Source organism: Schistocerca americana, chromosome 4 (assembly GCF_021461395.2).
Source record: "Schistocerca americana isolate TAMUIC-IGC-003095 chromosome 4, iqSchAmer2.1, whole genome shotgun sequence".
In the NCBI taxonomy this organism is placed as follows: Eukaryota; Metazoa; Arthropoda; class Insecta; order Orthoptera; family Acrididae; genus Schistocerca; species Schistocerca americana.
In genome coordinates this window covers 243,156,785-243,175,998 of record NC_060122.1, presented here as the reverse complement: position 1 = coordinate 243,175,998, position 19,214 = coordinate 243,156,785, and the positions used below count along the sequence as shown (strand labels likewise).

Sequence of the window (19,214 nt, the reverse complement as noted above, 5' to 3'; positions counted from 1 at the left end):
TGGAATTATATTCTGGGGAAACCAGTCAAAGGCAAACAAAATCCTCATAGCCCAGAAAAGAGTCATTAGGATTCTGTGTGGTGTCAATTACAGACATTCCTGCAGGAAACTCTTCCAAGAACTGAGAATACTCACAACAGTATCTCTCTCATGTGTTTCTTGTGTAAAAACCATTCCCTTTTTTGAAATGAACAACATGTATCATAACTATGACACTAGGTTTAAATGATCTACATCTTGAACAAAAGAATCTAAGTATAGTGCAAAAAGGAGTACACTACTCTTGCATAAAAATATTTAATGCTCTCCCTCAGGCAATAAAAATGTCATTTACTGATCCATCTACTTTTAAAGATCAACTTAAACAGTATCTTCTAAGTAAAACCATTTACTCACTGGACAAATTTATATATGAGAATATATGAATGGATTTTGATCTATTGTAAGTCTGTTCAATGCAATTTGTAACTTTTTACAAAAAAACAATCCTTGTAAACATTTTTTCTATGTAATATATTACTCATTGTACAACCTATTATTATAAACAAATGTATCAAATCTATGTAAATGACACGTTCTACACCCAAGCGATTTATCGCTAATGGGTCTACAGAACACGAATGAAATAAATAAATAAAACAAAATAGTGTAGAGAAACTTCTATGCGTAGTGGTGTGTCTATACACGCAAATACTAAGATCAGTGACAAGAAAATTGACACAAATAACTTCTGTGTGGACCTGGACCTAGAACTGGCTGCTTTGGGGCTTCCATTCAACATCCATATTGGGGAAGGTAGTGACAAAGACAGCTTTTATGAAATTATTAAGCAGCTATGTACTATTTGTGGCAAGTTATCTACTAACAAGAGTAGATGTCTATCTTGTTACAGCTGTCACAGACCTAAGTAGTTGGGACTACAAGGTAAATGTGGTTGACCCTCTGCTTCTTGATCACAGTGCAGTGATCATAAAGCTACGGACAAACTTGGGAAGTACCTAACAAATTTCCAGATGGCATTCAAATTATGTCTTAAGAAGTAAGGTTATTACAAAGAACAATTTAGATGATTTCAAAACTACAGTGCCTTTTACAAATTAGCATCAAATTATGAAGAATTGGCACCAAATGATCCATTCATTTCCATGTTCCAGACTCTTCAGACCAAATTTGATGAAAATTTTCCACTAAAACCCAAGAGATATTAAACTGCCAAATAAAAATACAAACAGAAAACTGTCAGAGTAAGAGCTGATATACTAATAGGTTAGCTAAAATACAATGCATCATAAGTCCAAGCCACTGAAGACATTGGCATTAAGGAAGAGTATACCTCAATTATTTATGGGCCAAAATGCTGTACAGAAAAGAAGTAGACACAGCAAAAAAGGAAAGCAATGGCACATTTATTGAAGAAGCTCACAATCCTTACAAGTCAGTATGGGATCTGGTTACTGAACACAGGCAAAAGCCCACCTCTTGCAGTCCAGTTAAATTTAATGAGTATTTTATAAATACAGTGGGAAGCACATTAGGTGAAGAACTACTGACTTTGGAGGAGATCCTGCAGTTGCTGTGAAATTTGGAAATAAATGCAGTGTGGTAATGTGAAAGTGTGTTTCCAAAAGACACAATTAAAATAGTAAAATACTACAAACACTCACAGAGCTCTGTTATTAATGGCATGCCCTGTACGATAATAAAAACTATAATCTGCAAAATTGCTTAACCATTTTCAGTAATAATAAATAGATGCTTCCATAACAGGGAATTTCCCAACTTCCTGAAAGCAGCATGCACACTATCAGTTTACAAAAACTGTAATCAACATGAAGTGTCAAGCTACAGGCCTACATCTATAATATTGGATCCTGTTAAGGTGATTTGACTCCATAATGAAAAATCAGCTATTAAGTTATTTTGAAGGAAATAACCCCTTTTATGGCACACAGCACGGCTTTGGGAATGGCAAGTCAACTACAACAGCACTAAGTACTTCACTTAGCTACAAATATAAATCATGGTTTTGAAGATAGAGACTCTATAGCACTGGTACTCTGTGACCTTAGTAAGGCATTTAACTGTATCCCACATAAGGCCCTGCACAGCAAACTAAAATCATATGGTATTGGGGGAGCTGTTCCACAAACTCTTGAATCCTATCCAAATAACAGATGATGTCTGTATCAGTGCAAAGGGCACATGTAGGTGAAATGAAGTTAAAATGCAAGGTCACAGGGATGTGTAATAGGGGCTTGTTGTTATTATTTTTGGTAACATAGGCTCCAATGGGCACTCCTTGCAGTTTGCAGATGATTCAACTTTATTCTCAAAGGGAGAGAATGTATTTCAGGTTATTCAACAAGCAGAAGTCCTATTCAGTGAAACCAAGATCTGATTAGTCACAAACAAGATAAAATTAATGAAGACAGAAAACAAGAATATGATATGCAGCCTCAGTGATGCTGGGACACTGGGTGACAAAGCAGCTGTTAAGCTTCTGGGCTTTTTAATTGATACCATATTAACCTGGCAACAACACACTGAACATGAATGTTCCAAACTCGCACTGGTTGTACACCTCTTGAGGAAACTAAAAAGTGTCATACCATAACAGTACCCACTAACAGTATATGCCTACTATGCAATATTCCACAGCTGCACAACTATGGCCTGTTACTGTGGGGCCATTCTGCAGGCCGTTTACTGTTAATGTATTTGCAGTTCCCTGTCCACATAAGATAAATCCTGAGATCTGCAGAAAGAGAAATAAAGTTCATCAACACACCACTCGCTATAAAGACAGTATAGACAGGATCGCTATAAATACAGTATAGACAGGACAACATTTCGATTTACTAAGATGCAGAACAGCTTCCCAATAATGGTGCTCAAATTATTTAACACTCCACCTAAGGATTTCAGTCAGTCCCACTGCTTCAATTTATAACTAAAATTTTGTGTATATTAAAAGAGCAATCTTTGTACTGTATTGAAGAATACTTCTCTGGTGATAGAACAATGTCTACCTGAGCTGCAATTCATTGCCAATGAAAACAGCAGCAACTTTGTTATTTTGCTACAGTGTGTTGTGTTACAGATTGTCACATCAATGGAGTAGGTCAGCACCACTGGTAAAACAAACTGAGAAAACTGCAAAAGGAAAGGGGTGGGGAACTAAGTAATTTAATATCAATTATTGTTATATTAGCAACAGCTGCCTGTAGCGGCTGATTCTACCTGTTGATGTATAACTTCACTCGTTCCATGTCTCTCAAGGCTCTCCTTCATGACGTCATTTGCGGAACACGATACAGTGAGTGAGTCCTTCGTAATCATTTAGCGGTACCCTTGTCGTAAGTTGTTGTTATACAACTTGTCTGCGTCAGGTAATTTCAAAACGGCGAATGGGGAAGCGCCAATATTGTGAACGTAGTCTGTTCCATGCATTTCGTGGTTTCATTCAGGTATAATCAGCCTCTTTTGAACAGCCTGCACGGCATGTACGCACAAAGTTTGTGGTAGTAGCTGCAGTACATATGTGATTTAGCGGTGCACAAAAGACAAAACGAGTATGGGTACTTACGCTTTCCACTGCATTATGAACAGCTGCTGACAATCTTTTAAACATTGTTGCAACAAATAGGTATAGGCATGCTCATCACTTTATGACTTTTCCGATTTCACAACTAACTCAAAAGCGTACTACCATCGATCACAACAGAAAAAATCCGACAATAACATTTCTTTCATGTCAAATATCACATCTACTTCGACTAAACCTAAAACCTACACAGCGTAACACATCTCACACGTTTGAACACTGCGCGTGCGCGATACATACAAAAAGTGTTTACGAATGTCATACGTGGTAAGGTGGCTCTCTGCAAACTTCGGTGTTGTGCAATCTTTGTTACGTACGGGTTTTCGGTAGCAACATTTCTAGCATTGTCCACGCTCCCTAATGAGAATTTGTTCAGGTTTTCCAAACTAACAGCTAATTATGATCCTCATTAACGGGAGCCGGAGGTGGTCAAATCCAAAAAATTACGATTTTTTTTTTTTTGCTACCGAAAATTAATTGGAACATTCCTCTTTAATGTAAACTTTGAATTATTGTTCTACTCGCCCTAGAAGTGGAGTTATTACCATTTTCCCCCACGCCTGCAGAGGAAATGGGCGGCCGCTGAATGCATCTAACACCCTCTCGTGACTTCCTGGCGAACTGCTTGGGATTTTCTCGGCCTGTTACGCATACAGCGCCTTGTGTTACACGTACAGCGAGTGTGCAAGGGTTGGCTTCATTGTTTTCTGTGACAAATGAAGCGCTAAGAGCGCGGAACATCGTCTCTCTGCTGTTTACCGTTTCGAATTAGTTCAGTGTTGCGCCTGTTGTTGGTAGTTAGTGGTGGTTAGTGTCGTTTAAGCTCAGGTTAGGGAAGGAAATCGGCCGTGTCCTTTCAAAGGAACCATCCCGGCATTTGCCTGAAACGATTTAGGGAAATCACGGAAAACCTAAATCAGGATGGCTGGAGACGGGATTGAACCGTCGTCCTCCCGAATGCGAGTCCAGTGTGCTAACCACTGCGCCACCTCGCTCGGTGTTGTTGGTAGTATTATAATTCTTGTGTAAAGCGTTGTCCTGGTTACGATGCCACGTTTTAGTAACCGTGTATATAAGAAGAGGAAGAACGTAGGGAAAAGAAAATTAACACTAATACCAAGTTGCGATACTACAATTACTGAAGCAGTGCGTTCTTCTGCTTACTGATAAGGTGATTGAACGTCTACAGAGATACTATGGGTCTGCTATAAGGCAAAATAACTAGTTATGTTAGTGGCATGTGAAAAGCAGTGTGGGCATTGTTCCTTCATACTGCCTCTTCCAATGACTATCCTCAACACAGCCTGTGCCCAAAAGATTGCTGGTGCAAATATAATGCAAAAAAGGACTATGATCACAAACATGGTTTGCCAGCAGCTGTGATAAATGCAATAAAACCAATTTTTCATGACTTAGCACAGCCAGAATTGTTACACAAATGTCTACACGGAAAGACGCAGAATCCTAATGAGAGCGTAAACAATTTGATTTGGAAAGTGATTCCTAAAAGGATGTTTGTAAGCATAAAAACACTGTGCTTTGGCATTTGTGATGCAATAGCAACCTACAACCAAGGGAACAGTGTGAAGTTCTGAAGGCATTAGGATTTACAGCTGGGGTGAACACTGTACGAGCACTAAGAAATATTGACAGAGAAAGGATAAGAGGAGCAGAAAGAAGAGAAAGGCATATGAGGTATGATGGAACAACAGGCCAGAAAGGAAGACAGAAGAGGAAGCTTTTGGAGGATGAAGAAGAAGACCCTGATAATCCATCCTATAGTGCAGGAATATATTGAGAAACTTTGGTAGCCATTTCCCGTAAATTAGAATTTTTCGAATATAAGGAACATTTTCTCAAAATCCACTCAAGCTAGAGAGATGAAATTTTTATACAGCACTTCTAGTGGTCAAACTTACATTGTAGCACAGTCATTTGGCAATATGTTCAGTAGTTTCATTTCAGTTTAATTATAAAGCAATTATTTGTAAAAAATAATTGGAAGGAAACTAGAAAAGATACTCCAAAATCCCTCTGTCATAACTGCAATGCTAAACCACTCTATATGTAAAAAAAATTCAAATTTTTCTATTTGGTAGTTTACTCATAAATGTTTCTCAAACTTAGTGATTTTAACATGGGCAGCATAGGTACCTCCGGCTCCCCTTAAACTACCAAAGTTTCATTATTCAGCAATCGATAGGGATGTATAGTCTGCTGCTGTAAACAATATTATACGAGGATGGAAGAAAGATTGGGTTTCATCGACCCATTGAGTCGGTAGCTGAGTGATCAACGCAACAGAATGTCAATCCTAAGGGCTCGGATTCGATTCCCGGTTGGGTCGGAGATTTTCTCTGCTCAGGGACTGGGTGTTGTGTTGTTCTAATCATCATAGTTTCATCCCCATCGACATGCAAGTCGCCGAAGTGGCGTGAAATCGAAAGACTTGCACCTGGCGAATGGTCTACCCGACGGGAGGCCCTAGTCACATGACATTTACATTTTACGACCCATTGACATCGAGGTCATCAGAGACGGAGCAGAAGCTAGGATTGTGTCAAGAATGGGGAAGGAAATCTGCAGTGTCCTGTCAAAGGAATGATCACGACATCTGCTTGGAGCGATTTAGGGAAATCAAGGAAAACCTAAATCAGGATGCGAGTTGGAACCATTATTCTCTCGAATGCGAGTCCAGTGTGCTTACCACTGCACCACCTTGCTCGGTGACAATATTGCTCGGCCAATGGAAACTACCTTACAACATATAGTTAAGAGGCCCATTCATAGCCGTCTATAGACATTGTGGAGGGACTGTCTACACAACATGTGTGAGACCCTTTGGGTCAAACTGAAATAGGCAAACAGCAGTGGCTGAAAATGCATATTTATTGTGATATGGACATACACAGTGTACACCACGTAACAACAACATAGCTCACAGTAATTGTTCAAAGTGAAGACTGCCAGTCTCAACGTGTGCATGGCAATGGCACATGAAGTTCTGCCGCACTCTCTCGCAGATCACTGCCATCTGTTGTACCAGGAGAAAGGAAGCTTGGGCCCCAGCAAGCAGGTCTTCATCCATTTCTATAGGGGTTTCACACACTAACGTCTTGGCGTAACCCCAGAGGAAATGGTCCAGAGCTGTGAAATCCAGCCATGGGACAGGACCTCCACTCTTAAACCAGTGATGAGGGCATGTGTTGTTCAGGTGGTCGCAGACATTTACATCACTGTGTGCTGGTGCACCATCTTGTTGAAGCCATATCCTTTTGCAGGCACAAGGGATATGTTGTTGTTGTTGTGGTCTTCAGTCCTGAGACTGGTTTGATGCAGCTCTCCATGCTACTCTATCCTGTGCAAGCTTCTTCATCTCCCAGTGCCTACTGCAACCTACATCCTTCTGAATCTGCTTAGTGTATTGATCTCTTGGTCTCCCTCTACGATTTTTACCCTCCACGCTGCCCTCCAATGCTAAATTTGTGAACCCTTGATGCCTCAAAACATGTCCTACCAACCGATCCCTTCTTCTAGTCAAGTTGTGCCACAAACTTCTCTTCTCCCTAATCCTATTCAATACCTCCTCATTATTTACGTGATCTACCCACCTTATCTTCAGCATTCTTCTGTAGCACCACATTTCGAAAGCTTCTATTCTTTTCTTGTCCAAACTGGTTATCGTCCATGTTTCACTTCCATACATGGCTACACTCCATAGAAATACTTTCAGAAACGACTTCCTGACACTTAAATCTATACTCGATGTTAACAAATTTGTCTTCTTCAGAAACGATTTCCTTGCCATTGCCAGTCTACATTTTATATCCTCTCTACTTCGACCATCATCAGTTATTTTACTCCCTAAATGGCAAAACTCCTTTACTACTTTAAGTGTCTCATTTCCTAATCTAATCCCCTCAGCACCACCCAATTTAATTTGACTACATTCCATTATCCTCGTTTTGCTTTTGTTGATGTTCATCTTATATCCTCCTTTCAAGACACTGTCCATTCCGTTCAACTGCTCTTCCAAGTCCTTTGCTGTCTCTGACAGAATTACAATGTCATCGGCGAACCTCAAAGTTTTTACTTCTTCTCCATGAATTTTAATACCTACTCCGAATTTTTCTTTTGTTTCCATTACTGCTTACTCAATATACAGATTGAATAACATCGGGGAGAGGCTACAATCCTGTCTCACTCCTTTCCCAACCACTGCTTCCCTTTCATGCCCCTCGACTCTTATAACTGCCATCTGGTTTCTGTACAAATTGTAAATAGCCTTTCGCTCTCTGTATTTTACCCCTGCCACCTTCAGAATTTGAAAGAGAGTATTCCAGTTAACGTTGTCAAAAGCTTTCTCTAAGTCTACAAATGCTAGAAATGTAGGTATGCCTTTTCTTAATCTTTCTTCTAAGATAAGTCGTAAGGTTAGTATTGCCTCACGTGTTCCAACATTTCTGCGGAATCCAAAATGATCTTCCCCGAGTTCTGCTTCTACCAGTTTTTCCATTCGTCTGTAAAGAATTCGCGTTAGTATTTTGCAGCTGTGACTTATTAAACTGATAGTTCGGTAATTTTCACATCTGTCAACACCTGCTTTCTTTGGGATTGGAATTATTATATTCTTCTTGAAGTCTGTGGGTATTTCGCCTGTCTCATACATCGTGCTCACCAGATGGTAGAGTTTTGTCATGACTGGCTCTCCCAAGGCCATCAGTAGTTCTAATGGAATGTTGTCTACTCCCAGGGCCTTGTTTCGACTCAGGTCTTTCAGTGCTCTGTCAAACTCTTCACGCAGTATGAGATCTCCCATTTCATCTTCATCAACATCCTCTTCCATTTCCATAATATTGTCCTCAAGTACATCGCCCTTGTATAAACCCTCTATATACTCCTTCCACCTTTCTGCCTTCCCTTCTATGCTTAGAACTGGGTTGCCATCTGAGCTCTTGATATTCATACAAGTGGTTCTCTTCTCTCCAAAGGTCTCTTTAATTTTCCTGTAGGCAGTATCTATCTTACCCCTAGTGAGACAAGCCTCTACATCCTTACATTTGTCCTCTAGCCATCCCTGCTTAGCCATTTTGCACTTCCTGTCGATCTCATTTTTGAGACGTTTGTATTCCTTTTTGCCTGCTTCATTTACTGCATTTTTATATTTTCTCCTTTCATCAATTAAATACCGAGCGAGGTGGCGCAGTGGTTAGCACACTGGACTCGCATTCGGGAGGACGACGGTTCAATCCCGTCTCCGGCCATCCTGATTTAGGTTTTCCGTGATTTCCCTAAATCGCTTCAGGCAAATGCCGGTATGGTTCCTTTGAAAGGGCACGGCCGACTTCCTTCCCCATCCTTCCCTCATCCGAGCTTGCGCTCCGTCTCTAATGACCTCGTTGTCGACGGGACGTTAAACACTAATCTCCTCCTCCTCCTCCTTTCATCAATTAAATTCAATATTTCTTCTGTTACCCAAGGATTTCTATTAGCCCTCGTCTTTTTACCTACTTGATCCTCTGCTGCCTTCACTACTTCATCCCTCAGAGCTACCCATTCTTCTTCTACTGTATTTCTTTCCCCCATTCCTGTCAATTGTTCCCTTATGCTCTCCCTGGCAGGCCTCGTACTGCACACAATCCAGACAATGTGCAGAGAGTTAACGAATTGGTGACTGCTGACAGACGCATCACAGTGAACGAATTGTCACGCTACGTTGGGATAGGGGAAGGAAGTGTTTGCAGAATACTGAAAGCGTTGGCGTTAAAAAAGGTTTGTGCCAGGTGGGTTCCCAGGACGTTGACAGTGGCTCACAAAGAAACAAGAAAAACGGTATGCAACGAACTTTTGGAGCAGTACAAGAATGGTGGAGATTTATTTCTTGGAAGAACTGTGACAGGTGATGAAACATGGCTCCATCATTTTTCACCAGAGACGAAGAGGCAATCATTGGAGAGGCATCATGCAAATTCACCCAAGAAAAAAAAATTCAAAACCACACCTTCTGCTGGAAAAGTTATGGCTGCGGTGTTTTTCGATTCGGAAGGACTCTTTGTTGTGTACATCATGCCAAGTGGAACCACCATAAATTCAGATGCATATGTGACGACACTGAAGAAGCTTCAAGCTCGACTGAGCCGTGTTCGACCACATCAGCAAAAGCAAGATGTTTTGCTGTTGCACGACAATGCACAACCACATGCCAGTCAAAAAACCATGGAAGCGATCACAAAACTCGGATGGACAACACTGAAACACCCGCCTTACAGTTCTGACCTGGCTCCATGTGACTATCATCTCTTTGGGAAACTGAAAGACTCCCTTCGTGGAACAAGGTTTGAAGATGATGACTCCCTTGTGCACGCTGCCAAACAGTGGCTCCAAGAGGTTGGTCCAGAATTTTACTGTGCGGGTATACAGGCTCTGGTTTCAAGATGGCGTAAGGCAGTTGAGAGGGATGGAAATTATGTGGAGAAATGAAAATATTGTTCCTAAAGGATGTATCTACACACTGCAGAACTTTCAAACATGAAGAATAAAAGATGGATTTAAAAAAAAATAGTGTGCATTTCTTTTGGAGTGACCCTCGTATTTTAATGGTCATTGATACTTATTCTAAATATGCCTGGGAATTACCTGTGAAAGCGAGAACAGGGAAGGAAGCTGCGCATGTGTTTGAGGAAATGCTGTAGACGGGGACGAATCGAAGCCCAGACAACCTTCAAACAGATCACAGCGGTGAGTTTTACAGTAAATATTTCAAGGCTGTGATGGAGCGGTATGGAATACATCACTACTCGACGTTCACCCATATGAAGGCGAGTATCGTAGACGTCTGAACAGAACAGTTAAAACCCAGATGTGGATGCAATTCTGTCTTCGCAGCTCACACAGATAGATCGATATCCTCCCGCAAATAATTGCACAGTGTAATCGACCCAAACATCGCATAATAAAAATGAGACCAATCTATGTTCGTGATAATAGACTTCTAGATACAATATACAAACGTATTAAAATGGCAGATCCGAGCAAACAGCAATTTAACGTAAGGGATTTAGTACGTATGTTAAAACACAAGACAACATTTTAGAAGTTATACATGCCAAAGTGGTCAACCGAGATATTCACAGTTTCCAAAGTGCAGAGAACGAATCCTAGAACCTACCTCTTAAAGGACAGTAGTGGTACTGAAACTGCAGGATGCTTTTACACGCAAGAGCTACAGATGAGCTCGGAACCAGATGTGTATCCCGTAGAGAGGGTCATACGGCGTCGAGAGGATAGAGAGTTTGTTAAATGGCTTCGTTTTCCCGCATCACGAGACACCTGGATTGACGCCGACGATTTGTTATATAACAGGGAGCGCAGACCACGAGCACCTCAGCAGCATAACATGCGTGATAGGAGACGCATTAGAGGAAGAGGCGGAATTTTCGACGAACTACCAGTCGAATAACACCAGTCGAATAACACATTCCTGGATATAACTACTGGGCACCTGAAAAAAAACTTCAAAAACGATTGGTACACGGTGATGGAATAAATCTACTCGACGAAGCGTGTGTGGAACCCGACATTGCTTACGCAGCAAATAAAGATGGTCACACCGCCGATCGAAGTTTAGCTGATAAGGCAAAGGCAATAAGTGTGCGAAAGGATATTGGTATAGGTCAATGCATTACAGCATTTGCAGTTGAAAAAACTATGCATGGTAAAGTTAAGTTGGGTTTGGGTATGAAGAAGTTCAGGCAAGTTATGAGCGCTGCACGTAGGGCGCTAAAGAAGAAGATGAAAACCAGAGTGCATAAAAACTGTATCCTGACAGCGCTGTATGCAGCTAAAAGCACCCTGAAGCAGAGAGGAGTGAGAAAAAAGGTCGATTAAACTACCCAGGGTTCTACCAATACCCAAGACGTCGGGTAGAATTATTCCATTCCTCATTCCTGCCTCAGCCGGTCTCTCAGCGATGGGTTCACTGGCTGATGGTGCTGCGGCGATTGCCAGGACAGTCAACAATGCACAAAGCTCTCAGGAGCAACTGCAGGAGGCACAAAGATATAACCGCATGATGGAGGCAGCAGCCATCGGAAAAGGGCTATACTTGAAACCATACAAGAAACGACTAGGTCTCTTCAGAAACAAAGAAAAGCCCCTTGCAGTCCTACTAGGCAGGGAGCTTACAAATACAGATCTGCTTAAGTCTGTTACGGAGAAATTCAACATTCCGAGATTCCGAGGTGTGTTCATGCGGAATACATTACCAAAAAATATGTGGAAATCGGGAGAATGCGGAATTGTGAATCTGGATGCAGCAGGAGGACCTGGAACTCACTGCGTAGCATATGTCAAAAAAAGAAATACAAATAACGTCTACTATTTCGACTCATTCGGCGACTTGCAACCCCCAGAAGAATTACAACGATACTTCAAAGGCAGAAGACATGTGTTCTACGATTTTCGACGCTACCAAGACTTTAATACATTCCTGTGTGGTCATCTATGCATTATTTTCCTTCTGACTTTTACGAATGATATATAAGGCAGGGTATTAAGACCCATTTACCAGTCGGTGTTTACATGCAAAGTCGTACACTCTGACTTTAAAAGAACGATCGTCTGTACTACTGCGAATTATTTCCCACCAGTTGATTTAAGGGTTGGAGATTGGAATATCGCGCTGATTGGACTGGAGACATACAACACAATCCCAAATGTCACAGAGGCTAACAATAAACTGCTTCTGGAAATTAATGGTAAAGAAGAATTTGTAGAAATTGATCCTGGTGCATACGACACTGACGATTTAAACGAAGTTTTAAAACAGTCTGGAAAAGGGATTGAGCTCCGTGCGAACGTCAGTACACTTAAATCTGAAATAAGGACGGTGAATGCTTCGATTGACTTTAAGCAGAAAGGTTCAATAGGCCCACTACTGGCTTTCACGAAGGGACAGGTTCTGAAGATGAATCCCGATAAATTTTACAAATCTGATCACACAGTGGATGTTCTCCCTGTCAGTACAATCCGTGTTGAGTGTAACATTGCAACGAATTCATATCTCAACGATAGATTGGTTCATTCAATTTACAGGTTCCTCCCACCAGTTGGAACAGAGTGTAAGATTGTTGAGACTCCTACCACCGCTATATACCTTCCAGTGACACTTTAGACATTGGACTATCTGGAGCTGCGTATTGTGGATCAGAATAACCAACTTGTTGACTTTTGTGGTGAGGAAATCATTTACGACTACATTTACAAGATGGGCGTAAGGTATAAAACCAGCGCACGCAGCGCACAGCATAGCACTTCGCACCAGAACCACAAGGTGATAACACGTGCGAACTACAAGTTTCTTAAGTCAGTAGTCTTGAAACCTCGCAATGACGTCGTAGCTCAATATACACCCAGTGGAATATGACGAGCGAATCATACGCCAGGAATACTTCTCGCATGAACCTTATGCTTCAACGACATTTAACAAGAATGATAAAATTAGAATTGTCATCCAGCGTCAGGACGCTTTACCTCTTCCATGCAAGAGTTTCATATATTTTGATAAATCTTTTAAGAAAAAGGATGGTAGTCATACAGTGGGATCAAGGCTTACACATAATGATTTGGCATTCCTGTTCCAGGAAATACGTTACGAAATTAACGGGATGGAGATTGATCGTACACGTAATGTTGGCATAGCATCAACCCTTAAAACATATGTCTCATCGTCACCTTCAGATCTGAATGGCTTAGAAAATACAGGATGGTTCATAGACGAGCCTGTGGGCAGAACAGCAGAAGAGTACCTCTAAAAATGCTTATGTGGCACTTTGAGGACATGCAGCGAATTATTATGAATCGAAACAGGGACTTATTCTGGTACGGAGCGCAATAGATAGTAACTCCATATTTTCAAGGAGCTCAAGAGGAGAATCATATCATTATCAATAAAATTATATGGAAAATGCCACACATCACTTTGGCACACGAGGAGCGTTTGAAGCTTTTAAAAGTTCTGAATACCGGTACATATCTGCCATTAACTGTCCGCTCATGGGAGGTTTTTGAGTACCTGGTGCTACTGACAGCGAGCAGACAAACATGGTCTACTAAAACCTCAGTGCAGCTGGAAACATCAAGATTCATCATACTTGCAATCCAGACCAACAGAAGGGGGAACTTATCAAATGATACCACCGTATTTGACAACTGTAATTTAACTAATGCCAGAGACTACTTGAATTCCTATTCTATCCGTGTGACAATTTACTGCTGCAGTGGGATCGAAATGTATACAGTCTAGCATTTGACATGTATGCAAGGTTCCGTGCTTCTTACTATGAAGGTGTTGAAGCGGAAGGATGCCTACTCAGTCCACGGAAATTCAAGGAGCTGGCACCAATCAACGTGATAGACTGTTCTAAGCAGAATGAGATAATTAAATCAGCACCAATAGATGTACGAATCGAATTTGAATCTTCATCAAATTTCCCAGAACATACTGCAGTGTATGCCTTAGTTCTACATCACCGTGTGATTAACTATTGCCCACTTACTGGTGTTGTGCAGCGTGCTGTATAAATGACCAAGTGCTGTGGCATGCCCAGAGCATTTCACAATCATGATGATGATTGTAGACAATTCGTACTTAAAGATGTTCCACTCATAGCATACACAGAAGATGCTGGTATAATAGAGACATTCTCAGCAAGAATTGCATCACCGAGGCCCTTCAAGCATGTGAACTGTGCTTAAACATGGAGGAGTGCAGGGTGGCTAACACGTTTCTTTCATGGACTCCACTGGGACGACCCTGGTATACCTTATAAAGAAAGGATGACGTCATTTCAAATATTCGATCATCCTGAGACCATCATCTACGTCAAAGGAGAGGAGAAGATCGCATGGATGCAGCGAATCTTCAAGTTTGCATCGATTTAAGGCCTAGAATTCTGTGCGTGCCGTGCTATCCATTAGCTTAAGAAGAAGAAGATGTGTGAAAATAGAGTTGTGTCTGCTTATGAAAATATAAAATTACTTTTAAATTGGATTAATGAAAATAAATGAATTTTTTTAGTTCACATTCTGTGTTTTCCTTTCTACCTAGCTCCTACTTAGATAGCACGTAGCTTTGCCCAGATCTTATGTCTGAGGCTTTGTTCAAGCACAGGAGATATAATTTCAGCCATGTTTGCTATATGTCTTCGGAAGTGGACATGATCACTAACCATCTGTTCCCAAAAACCCATATGTGCAGCACAATAGGCGAAATCCCATACACCCATTACATATATTCTGTTTCCTTCCATCTTAAACGTCACCTCCCTCATGCTGTAAACTAATATCTTGTGCATCCTGCACAGCCTTTATATTCATTTGTAAGGTTAGGTATTTGTGAAAAAATAACAAAGACGTACTGTAACGAATAACAATTTTTTATCCAGATATAAATATTCACAGTAGTAATACAGCTTTACATCCACAAATCTAAATGTTTTTGCAATACACGAAGTAATACTGCTGTTAAATTCACACTTCTTGTAACTGTTTGAATTTTTTTATTACAGTTCATAGTTTTTAAAAACAATAGTACAGATATAATTTTTTGTACTTTACATTGCAGTACTATTTACAGCTATTGCAGAGGGATAGCTTCTCTTAGACAAATACTATTACTAGTGAAATTCCACCCAAACAGAAGACTTAATTTATACTTTGAACTGGGTGGCTCTAAACATTTTCCACCTCAAGCAGCTGAAATAATTTAATACAATGAAGCGGGTGGTCACTAAAATGTTCATCTCAAACAGGTGCACTAAAATGAACTGGGTAGAACTCACACTTAAAACTAGTATGACTTGGATAGCTAGAAGTAGGTGAAACTTAAAAACTAGTCTATTTACACATGCGCTCATCCACTCACACATGCACATGAAGTTCAAAGAGAGAAATAAAATGCTAAACAATTTTTTCCTTCATTTACATTGCACATTTTTAATTTTTTAAAATAATTTTTTTATAATTCTTTCCCAGCACATACTGCTTATATAGTCGTGCCTAGATATTATGGTATTTACACAGAGGCATACATATTTACATAGACATCCCCACTGAAGTGCACTAACAAGCATACGCACAGACACACATAAGCACTCACACATTCAGGCACACCATACATCACACATGCAATATTTAAAGTATGATAAAAGAGCCATACTATTAGGTACAAGTTCTCACTCAGCCAGTCACTCACTCACTCACTCTCTCTCATTCACACAGTTGGAGTCCTCCACCCCCTCTCGCACTTCAAGTAAATAGTGTGAGTACGGGAGGGTTTCGATCCCATCATCACACATGGCTCTTTTATCGTCATGAGGTGACAATCCGACTTAAGACTGAAGCACAGTCTACACCTCGTGGCCTTGCGATCGAATACTAGTTTTCTGTACCAAATGCAGAGGTTATAGCAGAGCACTGCGAACTCCACCGCACAGGCACTATAATTAGTCTTAGATCGTGAGGACACATGATGCCACACGTCGCACACCCTTAGCCCGTCTCTGGGTGGTTCCATCTATTGTACGATACGCATACATTTTGGATCTTAGACCCACAAACTCCACAATCGGCAATCCACCCACCTCATCTTTCATTAAGCCAATACCCTTCTTTTTCTGAGGAACAATACCATAAGGATTATCGACTGCATATCCTGATGTGTCGAATTCATTACCGTGACACTTAATTACTTCATATGGATAGCAGTTCTTCACCCAACAGATGAAGCTATCTCTATCCATATAAAGTAACTTTGGCTCCACGAAATGAGTTTTAGCAAACTCATACTGGAAGCAGTACATGTGGAGTTTGGACACGTCCAGTATACACATACCCAAATAGATTGGTTTCGTTAACTCTAATGGTACCTTCGACATCTCCATAGCAACAAAGTTCTCATTGAAAATTGTGACTCCCTTAAATTTTGGTCTGGCGGTGCATTTTCTTAAGCCCCTCGGCCTATCCCATTCGGTCCTAATCAAAATATCACGTTCATCTCTTACATTCTATATGGTTTTACAGAAAATGGAATTATTCATTAATTTTTACAAGACATTTTCGAAATCAATAGTCGCGGCCGCCCTCTTTTCGGTATTTGATTCAGTATACTCCTTCAACCAGGGGAACTGTTTGAAGGAGATATCCCGCGTTATTCTACCTAGCTCCATCCCTAAGCTGAGACACTGCTGGAGATTACAATAATGAATTACATACCTCTGCTTGTGTCCAACAGTGGTCACCAGTTTAGGGATAGTGCTTCCTCACAGAACTTTTTGCTCTGGACATAACGCCAAGTCGCTTGTCGCTTCATGCAAACTAACAGGGTATATGAGGTCTGCCTCCACCACATACAACTGGCCATAAAGGAGGCGGGACATCCATACGTAATGCTGATTATCACCTTCAGAGAAGAGCAGTGTGTTAACATGAAGATCACACTCACCTGCATATTTCGAAAAATGGAGTGGTTCAGCTATAGTATGCTTGTTCTGCTCATCTGGCTTGCTTTTCTGCTTGTTCTTCAGGCCATAAACGTGAACCGATATTCCGGAATTTTGTGCCTCAGATTTTTCTATGTCCTGAATCTTTACAGGGAACTCGATACCATCAAAGTTATAACATCCACGGATGTTAACACCTATTCCATATCCAGGTGTGCTCTGGATGCCATTTAATTTTTCTTTCGCAAGCCAGGATTGACCATGCAAAACAAGAGTTATCTTTTTCATTTTGAGCGTTAATGCAAGCCCGCTTCTTCTTAATATCCTCAGGGAGATCGATATAACTGGACCCTCCATTTAATGGATCATGGACATGAATATGGATGTCAGTCGTGGTATTTGGCTGAGTGTTTTATCTGTCCCTCTTATCCCTCTTACTTCCATCTCGGAAAACCGGGCCAGTATAGCACCCAAGGCGCACTCACGATACCACTCGGCAATTGATGTACTCCAAGACTAACACCATTATCACGCGAGGTGTAGTGTAAAGTTTTATCTTCAGCAGCACCTTGCTGTTTGGGCGGGTGGCTCAACTCGCAGCAGAGCACTGCATTACATTTAATGGCACTATATCTCAGATAATATAGGGCTTTCAGGATCTCCGTCTCTAACACCAGGAGGCGCACTTCTAAAAACCTAGCTGGGTCACGATAACCCCCAGCTGGATTCTCTATTCTATTAAATGAGATACGACCCTCAAAGCCCTAGCATCTGCCAAGTAGTCTAGAGGGGTCATGATGCCGCTGACCTGATGTCCTTCACTATCAGGATGGGATAGAGCACTACTGCTAGCCACAGGTTCATTGAAACACGTATATGTACTCATTACCAGCGATGGCGAGGCATGACAGAATCTCTGACCAGAGAGTTATTTATCGTTGCTTGTCTGCGCTTGACCGCGCGAGTCGATAGTTGGGTGTAGCGAGTCGGCAGGAACAGTGCTAGTCTGCGCTAGTCTGCGCGAGTCTGTAGTAGTAGTCAGTCGGCAGTAGTAGTAGCGAGTGGACAGTTGTACCGAGCAGAAGTCGGCGGCGTGCTCTACTTGCGACTCTGGTGAGGATTGTGGTGGACGATGAGTATTGTTGTGGAAGGTAATGAAGCAGCATTGCGCACATCTAGTAATGTATGTTAATTGTAATTAATTTGTTCAAAAAATGCTCCAATAATAATTTTTTATAAAGCAACTCTTTTAAAGAACAACATTCATTTCAATTTAAGGAATATGTCGTATGCATTTCCTCCAAGAATCAAAATTAAATATACGCCAGCATTGCACGAAACTGTGTCGATAAATAAGAGCAGATATAGATGCAGTTTTTATGATGCAGTTTTTATTGAGGTAAGAATTTTTTGCTTTATTTATTCCGAATACAGGGCCGAAGGTCAGCGCTGCTGCCCTTTAAGAATTTATCAGGTTTAATTATTTCACATGTAACTAATTTTCGTGTGGAGAGGTTACACTTGCCTCATTGTCATATAAATCTGCAGGGAGGTTACATCATTATCATTAATACTACAGCTAGGTGACGACTGTGTCCAGCCAGTGGATGAGGGCGCTGGGTATGAGGCGCCTTCAGGGGGGAGGGGTATGCCCCGAGGTACATGTACCTTGCGTTGCCAGTGAGGGCGAGCAGTCGGAGTGCGAATAGTAGGACCTCCTGTGGGAGCACCCAGGCTCTGGCGAGGGCACTCTTTGATGCTCCTGCATATTGGAGCCTTCACTATCGCCAGCCTGGGGGATGGGAGATCGTTGCTCTGACTGAACCACCCAAGGACGCCAGATGCTATGCGGTGGTTTGGGGGCAGGCACTGCAGCAACCACGGCCACCTCCCACGCCTCAACGAGCAGCGCTTTGCATGGCGGTGCACAGTGGCCGGGTGTGTGTTCGACGCCCACTCCCACAACCATCGCTTTAGGTGCATGTGCCATAGCAATCTCCTGTAGTGGCAGTGTTGGTGTTACATCTGCAACATGTGAATAATGGGAAAAATTAAGCACAATGCTCAAGATTTTTATAAATATAAGCTGTAAACAAAGAACGATAATTAAG

At 41.4% G+C, this 19,214-nt stretch overlaps 1 protein-coding gene across 3 annotated transcripts in view; it reads right to left on the bottom strand.

Annotated features, from left to right (window-relative positions):
* The window catches only part of LOC124613134 (FHF complex subunit HOOK interacting protein 2A-like), a 196,579-nt gene extending 192,712 nt beyond the window's left edge, over positions 1-3,867 (bottom strand). The window contains exons 1-2 of one of the 3 annotated variants that reach the window (XM_047141750.1): positions 3,587-3,867; positions 3,241-3,492 (exon numbers count right to left, since the gene is read on the bottom strand). In XM_047141750.1, coding sequence (XP_046997706.1) covers positions 3,241-3,339 — 99 coding nt within the window. In that variant the 5' untranslated portion in view covers positions 3,340-3,492; positions 3,587-3,867. Of the gene's footprint in view, positions 1-3,029; positions 3,154-3,240; positions 3,493-3,586 lie in introns of those variants that run through there. The other 2 variants (XM_047141751.1, XM_047141752.1) reach the window with 2 other exon arrangements.
* Positions 3,868-19,214: the final 15,347 nt, after the last annotated feature.